Source organism: Rhineura floridana, chromosome 1, assembly GCF_030035675.1.
Source record: "Rhineura floridana isolate rRhiFlo1 chromosome 1, rRhiFlo1.hap2, whole genome shotgun sequence".
NCBI lineage: Eukaryota > Metazoa > Chordata > Lepidosauria > Squamata > Rhineuridae > Rhineura > Rhineura floridana.
This window is the reverse complement of record NC_084480.1, coordinates 176986947-176998173: the sequence shown is the minus strand read 5'-3', so window position 1 is coordinate 176998173 and position 11227 is coordinate 176986947. Positions and strand designations below refer to the sequence as shown.

At 41.6% G+C, this 11227-nt stretch overlaps 1 protein-coding gene across 1 annotated transcript; it reads right to left on the bottom strand.

Annotated features, from left to right (window-relative positions):
• Window positions 1–2131: 2131 nt before the first annotated feature.
• NAA20 (N-alpha-acetyltransferase 20, NatB catalytic subunit) lies at window positions 2132–9460 on the bottom strand. The gene is made up of 6 exons (XM_061587895.1): window positions 9327–9460; window positions 7985–8009; window positions 6449–6539; window positions 4839–4974; window positions 3391–3536; window positions 2132–2875 (listed from the first exon to the last, which is right to left on the bottom strand). The coding sequence occupies exons 1-6, from the start codon at window positions 9377–9379 to the stop codon at window positions 2790–2792; spliced, it is 537 nt and encodes a 178-aa protein (XP_061443879.1). The 5' UTR covers window positions 9380–9460; the 3' UTR covers window positions 2132–2789.
• Window positions 9461–11227: the final 1767 nt, after the last annotated feature.

Sequence of the window (11227 nt, the reverse complement as noted above, 5' to 3'; positions counted from 1 at the left end):
GGAAATGAAGAATATCTCTATCATCATTGGAGATGGTGTGCTGTTAGTCTCCTGCACAAACCACAAGTGGCAGGGACAACAGTTAGCATTGCATGCTGCTGGGGCCTGTGTGTAAGAGAGGGAGAAGGGATGCAGGGATGAGAAGAGAATTGAGCCTGGGAGAGCATGCCTTGTGGTATACATTCTCGGCTCCCAATTTCCACTGCACAGATCTTTTTGGTTTGCATCTTCAACCCCAAAAAAGGTAGGAGGGGAAAGGGGAACTGAGTGTATCACTTCCTTTCACTGCAATTTAATTCCACACACCCCTCATGTGACTGACTTGATCACCGTACATGCTTTTTCTTGAGATTTTTTGAAGGATTCATCATTGTGTATTTTACAGCAATTGAATTTTAAAAATGGACATAAGGCACTTTATTAGGAATAATGATACAGTAGCTGCTGTTCCCTGAGAGTTTAGCCCAAAAGCTGTAGGTCATTTATCGTCCTTGACTACCTTTACAGCCCCCCTTTTTTGTTAGTTTCTCCTTTCATATTAGCAAGCTTGGGCTCCTGCTTGGTTTAACAACGTTTGTCCCACACAATGAAGGCCTTGTGGATGAATGGGTGGTTCTCAGGTCGAGGAATTAGGCAGGTTGCCTGTTGAATGATTGTGCTCCCTCTAAAAGGAGCACAGTCTGGGGGTGCTCCTTGATCTAGCACGTGCTGGAGGTGCAAGTGGCTTCTGCAGTGATGAGCACATTTTGCCAGCTTCAGCAAGGACAGGGATAGCTTGGCCCATGACCTCATGCATTGGTAGCCTTAGGATTAGATAATTGTAATGCATTGTGGTGCGATCCTTGAAGACAGTTTGGAAGCTGCAGCTAGTACCAAATGTGGTGGGTAGGTTGTTATATGGAACAGCCAATCAGGAGCAAGTACCTCCCATTCTGAAAGAATTGCGCTAAGCCTAGTTCAAGATGCTTGTGTTGATGTATTAAGGTGCTGGGCTGTAAGTTGTGGCTAGAAGCATCTATTAGCAAACACAATTACCTAGATACGTAAAGGCAGGAGCAGCTTGGCTGGTGGATTGGAGCTGTTGAAGTCTCCCAGTAGCATCACTGCCACTTACTAGGAAGAGGGGTGAGGCAGCAGAGAAGTCAGGGCTGCATGGTCATACCAGTAAGAGCACCCGACTGATTCTGCCTGTGCACTTGCACAGCCCCACCCTTGCTGCCACCTCCAGTAAATGGCAACGCTGTTGCTGCTTGGGAGGCTGGTGTTGCCGCTCCACCCCATCATCTGTTGTCTGGAGAAGGCCTTCCTACCTGCACTACAGGCAGCAGGAATTCACTACACAGCAATGGGGGTGGGCTTTCTGGGTGGTGGCAGCACCCCAGCTATAGAATTCCCTGCCTTCTAATATATGAAGCACCAACTGTTGCCAGCTGAAGACCCATTTATTTGCCCAGACTCTGCTTGATATTTATGCCCTGAGCCTGCTGTTATATCCGTTCTGGGTATTACTGGATGTTAATTTTTTCTGCCTTGTTTTATAATAATTATTGTGATTTGCATTTTAGTGTACCCCGCTCTGGAATTGCCTTGGCAATAAAGCCTGGGCTACAAGTTGTGGCTAGAAGCATCTATTAGCAAACACATACTTAGAGAAAAGAAGTTTCACGTTTAAATAGGGCTGTGCGCTGTTCTTGCTCTTGTCTAGGCTACCACAACCAGAATCAATACAGAAAACAACAAACCTTGCTGTGAATTCTGCCATAGCATACCATTTCTTACTCATCAAAGAATTCAGCTTTTCTTGGGTGTGATGACTTAGGTACAGAACTCTATTGAAACAAAGCCAAACAGATTATAACTGTTTTGCTTGCAGATTACAAGTAAGAATAGTAGTACTCCACTGTAGATACAGAAGCAGCCTACCCACAAACCAGTGCCTCTGGTTATCACACAATATCATCTAGAGGTATATAGCCTACCTCTACTCTTCTGCAAGTGTATATACACAACAAATAGAAATATGAGCCCTAGCTGTCTTCCTATTTTGAACAAGGTGACATACTAGCCCTACCCTACTTACTGCTTTGAGAAGCAGCTACTGGCAAGAAAAATGAAAAGTTCAAACTGTTCATAACAGCAAATGCTGACTTTTAATGGTGCGCTTTAGTATTATAAAATATAGTTCAATACTGGAAAAGGGAAACTGTCCCTCAATAACTTGGTTGAAATTAAAGATTTATTGAAATGAATGAGATTGAGAGGAATCCACTTGAAGCTTTAAACATACATAGGAGAAAAGTGACACTCTTTCCATAACCATCTAACTACATAAGGGAACAAAAAGGCAGAATGCTATTTGCATTTCCTTAATTTTAATTTTTTCAATGTATTCTTTGAGGCTCTAATGCTTAAAGCATGAATGAGTGAGCTCATTCAAGAGTGAGCTCATTCAATAGGGAGCTCTAGGCCCCCTGGAAATAAGTAAGATTTCTCTTTACTAGATTTTTAGAAATTGTTCAGTACAGCCAAGGAATTAATTCTTTATTATATAAAAATGAAACCTTAAGTGGTTGATACTGCAGTTGCAAAACTGTTTTGTTTTGGGGGCAATAGAAGATTCAGCCCAGTAGCCTAAAAGTGAAAGCTTTTTTTCATAACTGCAAACACTCTCTTTGTTGCTCCCAGGCTTCCAAGTACATTCAAAATAACACACAATTTTCTGTAGGCAGCTTGAAATACTTTCGCATATGTTATTTTCAGCACATTGACTGAACAACCACAGCTGAAGTTTATTCAATATCTTCTGGTCTGACAGGATGTGGTAACGGTATGATTGATTTCTTCTCTGTATCTCTGGACAGGGCTTTCCTCATGTCTGTGAAAAATACAAACACAACATATTTGCAATGTAATACAGTTCAAGTGGCCATTTATTTCAGTGGGAGCAGTCCAAGTACTTATTTTTGGTCAATTGTGCCCTTATGTTACCTGGTCAGTCTAGATCAGAAGTGGGCAACCTCCAACCCTCAGGACTCTTCCTAAGCCATATCCTCTCACTGGCCCTGCTTAATGTCCTCCACAGCTTTTGCCTGGCTGGAATGAGTCCTTGAACTGTGATGATGCCTCTTATTTTGCATGGCTGGAAATGGACCCTTCCAGACAAAAATAAGTTGCATTTGCTGCTCCATCCACTTTTGGCTCTGGTCTAGCCCACCACAGTCCAGTTGCCCATGAGGAAATACAACCTCATTCAGAAAGGTTTTGCTCATTCCAGTCTATCCATTAATGAGTTTCACAACATTTTCATTTTCAGCATGGAGCATTTCAACTGCATTTAGATTGCCATGATTCTCTAAAATGTTCTCCATTTCTGTAAATCCAAACACTTACCATAAGCATCTTCATCAGGCTCCCCATTGCTGGCAGAGTAGTATTCTAGCACTGTTCTGTACACGCTGTAGCCTAGTTGTTTGTACATGTTCACCGCAACTTGATTTGACACTCTGACAAAGAGATCCACAAAAAATCCACCCTTCCTTCATTAAGAAAGAAAATGACATGATGAGACAAAGTAATACAGGGTTGTATCCAAGTAGTGCTAAATCACAGTCCCGTCAGCGCAATGATTCCAGCTTGCATGACGGGACTTCCCCCCTCCTCCCCACCTAAATCTGTTCTAAGGATTCCCCCAACCCTCCAGAGCAGATTTGGGGAGGGTGGAAGGCAAAGAAGGGGAAAAATCCCACTACACAAGCGATAATCCTTGTACTGATAGGACATGTCAATTGGCTGTCTATTTGATAGCATAATTACAAAAGGCTCCATAGGCATCTGCATATAAGAAATAAGCAGTGAGTAAAGACAAGATTTCTGCACAAAACAGGAAAACTGACTCAGTTCATACATTGCAACAAACATGTTTAAATTTAGTTTGTCTGGTTTGGCAAACCAGAATCAGGAATGATGGTTTATGTATCTAAATAATTCTGGTTTAGTACAAGGTCTGAGTTGATAAATCATAGTTACAACTGCTGATGCACCTTCCAAGGCCTCCAAATTGACTTTAAAAAATGGCCACAGCCACTTTTACACTTCAGCACTTTGACATGTGGGACCCAGAGGGCTCCCTATGGGTCAAAGTGATCCTCAACCCAAAAATGTTAGCCGCCTCTGATTTAAAAGAATATATCTATAAATAATTAGAGGGTGGTTGGGAGAAAAGGTAATCAATGATGTATATTTATCCACCGCTATAACTATTCACTAGCACATTTCTATGGCTCGCAGAAGTGCTGAGGAAATATTATGCAACCAATCATGTGCATGCTTATGGGGCAGTAAATCTGACTGTTCAGTGGGGCTCAGTCCCATGTAAGCGTATATAGGATTGCAGCCTCCACCACTTATGCCAGGCATAGTCAATGTAGTACCTTCCCAATGTTGTTGGTCTCCCAACTCCCATTAGCCCCAGCTAACATGGTCAATGGTCAGGGATGATGGGAGTTGGAAGTCCTACAACATCTGGAGAGCACTATGTTGGCTACCTCTGTCTTATACAAAGGCATTCTCACTCTCTTATTTGACTCTGGCTATCCAATGAGTTGACCAGTACCCAACATTACTAAAAATTAAACTTCCTTATGAAGCAATCCTGACTTTATAAAACATTTCTTGAGTTCCTTTCTGACATCCCCCGAACACTTTCCCATATAATTATAACAAAGCCTTCAGTTGCTCTCAACAGGAACTTCAGCAGATCAATACTTCACTGAGAAAGGAAGATATGCTTCATTACAGTGTAGTGGTGAAGGCTCTTACACTTAGTAAACATGCCTCACCTTTCTGATATTTCCTCAAGCAGCTCCATCAGTTTAGCAGCCAAACCTAGCCGGCGAAATTCAGGTGCAACAGAGAGTGCAGTAACATGGCCATGCCATTCCTCTCTGGCTACTGAACCTTCAGCTTTCCCCATGACTACAAGGTAAAACAGCATAAAATAAATTAGCACCTTTGGACTAGACCATTACCTATCCCAGAGAAACTTTATATCAGAAAGGGCCATGGCCATTTCTGGTGGTCAGGTAAAAATTAGCTATTGAAGTCTTTAATGGCATTTGACAACCAGAAAAAATACTTCATTACCGATGTGGGTAATTAAACAGGCCTCAGACTACAAGCTGAAGGTTGGAGCTATACAAATTCAGAATTTCTCATAGACACAGAATTAAGCACTGGCAAAAAATTCACAGCACTTCAAGTTTCAAAAAACAAACAACATTTCTAATTCTTATGGGTTCTAAAACTATCTTGAAAGTGGTGTGAGCAATGCCTGTTGAAATCCCAGAAGCTCCTGAGCTGTGTTTCTAATGGGTAGGGAGCAGAGACTCTCCTTGCAACATTCCTGTCACTACAAGATAATACCAAATTAATAAATATATGCAACTCTGTGACAATACGCAACACCAGAGAAAGTGAAGTCTGTGACTCAGAAGTCAAAGGAGAAAGATATTAATCGATGCAGAACTACAGAACAACAAAAACTATTATCATAATCTTATTCACTTAGAAATTCCACTGAAATCAATGGAGCTTGCTGTAACCCAATTAAAGTCATTTTAATAAATTAATAAGTGTTTTGGAAATACGCCTGGCGCCCATGCTTCTATCTTTTCGGCGCCAGGTTAAGACCTGGCTATGCTCCCAGGCATTTTAAAGCGTTTAATGTTACAATTTTAAATCTCTTTGTTTCAGTTTATTTATTGTGATATTTTGTATTTCTGTACTTTTAATCTTTTGTACACCGCCCAGAGAGCTATTCGCTATGGGCGGTTTAAAAATGAAATAAAATAAATAAATAAATAAATAAATTTGGTTGAATAAAATTAAATTATCAATTAAACTGGCATACATTTGCATATGGTAAAGATTATTACTGAAGCAAAAAGTACGCTGTATATAGATGTATGCACATGTTGTAGCAGACAGCACCCCAGAAGAAGCATTTCTCCTGTGTGAGGGATAAGGGAGAAATACCTTAAGATGTTGCTTGCCATGAAATGGAAATGGACTGCCTTCAAGTCGATCCCGACTTACGGCGACCCTATGAATAGGGTTTTCACGGTAAGTGGTATTCAGAGGGGGTTTACCATTGCCTTCCTCTGAGGCTGAGAGGCAGTGGCCCAAGGTCGCCCAGTGAGCTTCATGGCTGTGTAGGGATTCGAACCCTGGTCTCCCAGTTCGTAGTCCAGCATCTTAGATTTTATATGCTGTTCTACTACTACTGCGACTACTACTATTACTACTAATAGCAGCTTTTGCTGAACTGATCAAGGGCATCTTCATGGTTGATTAAAAGCTCTTAAAAATTTATTAAACATATTAGTTCTAAAGCCACCTAATTAAAGGGTGAGACAAAAACGGACCACACAGAAACAAGGAAAAAACTTACTGTAGCCCATCAGTTCTCCACCAGGTGCTTCTGCAACAATAAAATACTCAGGCCAGTGAGCCAAGTACTGTAAGTAAAATGGAATTCCATACTACAGAGTATTGCATGTTAAGAAAATACAACCTCAAAAAGTAAGCAGGAGTGGACAATCTGTGGCACTCCACGTGTTGCTGAATTCCAAAAGCTTGCATAGCTAATGGTCAAAGGCTATGGGAGTTGCAGTTCAACAACACCTGGGGGAAACCACAAATTGCCCACCCCTGAAGTAAAGGTATTTTTTTAAAAAAAACAAACACATTTGGTTTACTACAGTAAAATATTGAAATAACTGTTAAGGCTCGTTATGACATTTTGTGCTACTATCTGATTCTAAGCAAGAAAGAACAATTTCTGACAATATTTCACAGGTAAACAAAGCATGTGTATATATCAGGGATCACTTCACAGCTTCATCTGTGTCACATGTAATAGCATTTCACTCATGAATGTATAAAGGACACATCGTTTCGCTAAACTGTATTTTAGAGAGAAGGGCAACCAAAATCTCTCACCTCAGCTTTGATTACACCACTATGTATCAGCCTTAGCCTCTGCTCCCCAGGCAAATGCAGGGCTAATTATGCTGATCTACCTTATAGGCAATTATAAGGATTATTAATATGCATATGAATTGTTTAACCTCTTGAAATGTGCTATTGTAAGTTCTAAATTATTGATTAGTGTGACAGTTTTTATAAGACTAAAACCACTCTATATAAAAACAAACGTGGAACTTCTTATGTGAGGCTATTTTAGCTTGGCTGGGATGTTTGAAGAGATTACTGAGCTATGAATCAGAAAATACCTGGTTCAAATTTGCCATGAGCTCACAAAAGCTGCACTTTCCCAGTTGTTACATCTGTACTATACAGATAACAACTCATACCTTTACAATATTAGTGCAGAGGTTTCAAAGAGATTTTGTATGAAACATTTTGAACAGTCAGTGATACATACATGCAAAATATTACTTCTGAAGGTAGGAAGCTGAAATTATTAACTTTTGGAAGGAATGTAAACATTTCTGTTTACCCAGGCATTTGATGGCTGAAAGTTACTTGAACTAGAAATTGTTAGCTGTGCGCGACTGTTTCTAGATGTTCTCAATTTAAAAAAAATATTATTGTTTTACCATTTTGGGTTTGCTATCCTGGGCTCCTTTGGGAAGAAGGGTGGGACAGAAATTTAATAAATAAATAAGGCAATAAATATGATACACTGCTGTTTTATATCAGTACTAGTTCCTATAAGTCTCTCAAGATTGCTCCATACATATTTCAAGGATTGATGATAAAAGAATAATGCATGAATGCAACCACAACAAAAAGTATTTCTACAAACGTGTGTGTTATATAGGTACATTTGCAGAGCACTATGATTGGCTGAAGCTCCCTGAAAAACATCAATGGCAAACATAGGCTTGTTGTAGCATAATCTGTGAAGAGGCTCACAGCTACTGCTATTAGCATTCACAAGGTTTGAGGCTTAAAAGGATACCGTTTCTGTGAGAGGATCCAAGTTACTGTGGGAAACAAGAACTGATTAAAACACCAAGAATATTACAAGAGAAACTCAGACCCAGTTACTATTGGGGAAGGTACAAACTTTTCAGTTTCTTTCATGCTGCACCCTAACTCCTAAACCCCAACCTGCCAGCCTGACAATTATTAATTTTGTGATCTAATCTGGGTTTGCAACCCAGTGGGTCAGGGTGTAAAGTATAACCAGTGAAGAGCAGGAGGTATGTTCCAAAATCCCCCTAATTCCAAGAGATCTCAAAGTATTCAGTAGAGGAGAGATATTTCCTTGTGGCAGAGATTCTCAGAATCTGGCAGAACTATATTGCCAATCCACTGTAGCTGTGCCTTTAACACCAACTTGCTGTACAGACATTAACAGGTGGTAATATCTTTATCTGCAACAAGCTTTATCCCTGACTTCTGCTCATCAAGATAATGTTTTAAAGGCGCAAGATGCTAGACTTTCTCTTCTTTTCACTTGGCAACCAAAGGCAAAACTCAAATCTCAACTACTTTGCAAATGGAGCAAACAGGAAGAGAAAATACTGACTAGCAGCAAAGTCTGGTACAGGTTGCCACCTTTTTCTGGCCTGCTCCTCTGCCTTTAATAGAAATCTGACACACAAACTTGCCAGAGAAAGCCTTTCATAACAAGGAGATGAAGTGTTGGGGAAAACATCAAACTGCTGTGACGGGAGTGAGGCCAGATAGTTTTTCTCAAATGGCAACCCTCCCAGCCTGGCATGAATTTATGAAACTGTAAGAGATGAAAAGGCAGTATATGCTTTACACAGTGTCTTCGAGTTCAAGAATGTATACTTCTACACATGTGTGACAGAGACAAGATGATTTCCCCTCCTTCCGCACACCTCATTGTTTTAACTTCAGAAAGTCTGTGGAACCCAAGGGCTCAAAACTCCCACAATTCGTGCTAACATTTTTATTTTGTAAAAGTATTTAATTGGGTCCTCAAAGAAATGTACTCCTATAGAAGGGAGCAGTATACGTTTGAGATATAAATGAATAAATGCAATAGGGGCAATAATTTACCACAGACGGGCACCATAAAATAAGGACTATCTCTAATAAACAGCGTCACGAGTGTATCCATCTACAAAGGCCGGGGAAGGCAAGCGAACAAGTCACGCTAACTGCGGGAGTAGGGGAGAGAGCGACGATGAACACAAAGGAAGAAGAGAACAGCTATCAAAGAACGACTTCTCCGACCAGGGCGTTTGGACCAGTGCAGGGCCTAGGCAACTACAACCCATCCCCAGCCCGCCCCCTTCCTCTAATAAGGACCAACAAGGCCTTCTCACATATTGTTGAAGCGAAAGAGATCATTGCAGGTGAAAGCCCGCAGCGAAGTCATGATTTTTTCCACGGAGGAACGCTCTTCAACAGCGGAAGCCCCGGAACTACTTCTCTCCGACCCTACCTATGTTTGGATCATTTCCTCTAAAGCTGTTGCCAGGCAACTGCCGAGAGCCCGAGCCGCGAAGCCACGCCCTTTTGCGTCTGAATACCCGCAACAGCGATAGAAAGGGTAGAGTATAAAAATCGTAAGAAGAGTTACGCCTGCCCCCCTCCCTCCTTTCCTGTTCACTTAGAAAATGTTTATTTTATATTTTTGGACGACTAATATCACAACACATCTCCTTTCAGTTGAGAGTTGACTTTGGATTGGGTTAAGGGGGAGATGTATGCACCAATTTAATTACATTTATCTTTTCTGCCACCTGAGGTGCATTTTGTAAGCCAGGGTAGCCAACGCTGCGTCATCCAAATGTTCTTGGACTGCAATTCCCATCATCCCTGACTATATGCTATTCTGACTGGTGTTGATGGAATTTGGAGTCACTAACATCTGGAGGGCACCACATTGGCTACCTCTGAGGTATCTCCTGTTGCAATGTCCGTTTTCATTATGACCAATATACTGTACAGTTTCCATTGATTTACGTTGCAATCCTGTACTGAACATCTGTGGCAAAGCCCGGGCATTACAGGATTTGTCGGAAGGCCCATGATGCTGGTGGAAAATCAGATCTGCCACCACTATGACAGATATTATTAAATTTTATTATTAAAATAATTTATACACCACCTTCATTCTAAGATAGTCAGCAGAACGCTTCAGACATGGAGGTGGACCACAAATGCTCCATGTATTGCAGGGGTTCCACTCCTACCTGTAGGGCTTCTACCAGAAAGTAAACACCAGGAGATGGTTGCTTAGTTCCATGGCTTTGGGCTGTCGGATCCCACAAGAGTACACTCTGTGTCCTTTGCTATTTAACATCTATGTGAAACCGTTGGGAACTGTCATCTGAGGATTTGGAGCATGGTGTTGTCACTATGCTGATGACAGGCAGTTCTGTCTTTCCATTCCATCTGAATGAGAGGCTGCAAAGATGCTGAACCAGTGTCTCGAAACAGTGATGGGCAGAACGGGGGTCAATAAGCTGAGACTGAACCCTGATAAGGCAGAAGTGTTGTGAGTGGGTGGTTGCGGTGGTCATGGAATTAGGGGTACAACTTGTTCTGGTTTCATAGTCTTGAGAGTACTCCTGGATTGCAATGTGTCACTAGAGTCCAAAGTGGCTTCAGTGGCTAGGAGTGCTTATGACCAGCTGAGACTGATTCACCAGCTGTGGCTGTTCCTGGACCAAGATAGCCTTGGCCTTAGTTGTTTATTTATTTATTATTTGATTTATATACTGCCCTTCCCACAGGAGCCCTGTATAGACTACTGTAATGTGCTGTATTGGGGACTGTCCTTGAAGACAGTCCAGAGGGTAATGCAGAGTACAGCTGCTGCACTGGTAAGTGGGGTGGCCCGCTGGACTATGTGTCACCAGTCCCGAAAGTGCTGTACTGCCAGTGAGCTACTGGGCCCTATTCAAGGTACTTGCATATAAAGCCCTAAATGGCTTGGGACTCAAGTGTCTAAAAAAGCGCTTTTCTCAGTATCAGCCATCTCCGACCCTATGATCGGTAGGTAAGGCCTTATTGGTGGTGCCACCACTGGGAGCTGTCTGGTTGGCGTTAACCCATGACAGGGCCTTTTCAGTTGTGGCCCCCCATTTGTGGAATGCCCTTTCCAGTGAGGTGTCTGTCTCTTTCACTATTAATTTCCAGGAGGAATTTGAAAGCATTCCTGTTTACCCATACATTTGATGGCTGAAGGGAACTGTTCCAGAAATCACTGGATGAAACA

Excerpts from the sequence above, each read along its gene's own strand:
- NAA20 (XM_061587895.1), bottom strand. The coding sequence starts at position 9,379 with ATGACTTCGCTGCGGGCTTTCACCTGCAATGATCTCTTTCGCTTCAAC. Across the intron at positions 6,540-7,984 it reads TGGATCCTCTCACAGAAACG|TATGGAATTCCATTTTACTT; the intron begins GTATCCTTTTAA and ends AATACTCTGTAG. Across the intron at positions 2,876-3,390 it reads GCCTGATGAAGATGCTTATG|ACATGAGGAAAGCCCTGTCC; the intron begins GTAAGTGTTTGG and ends TATTTTTCACAG.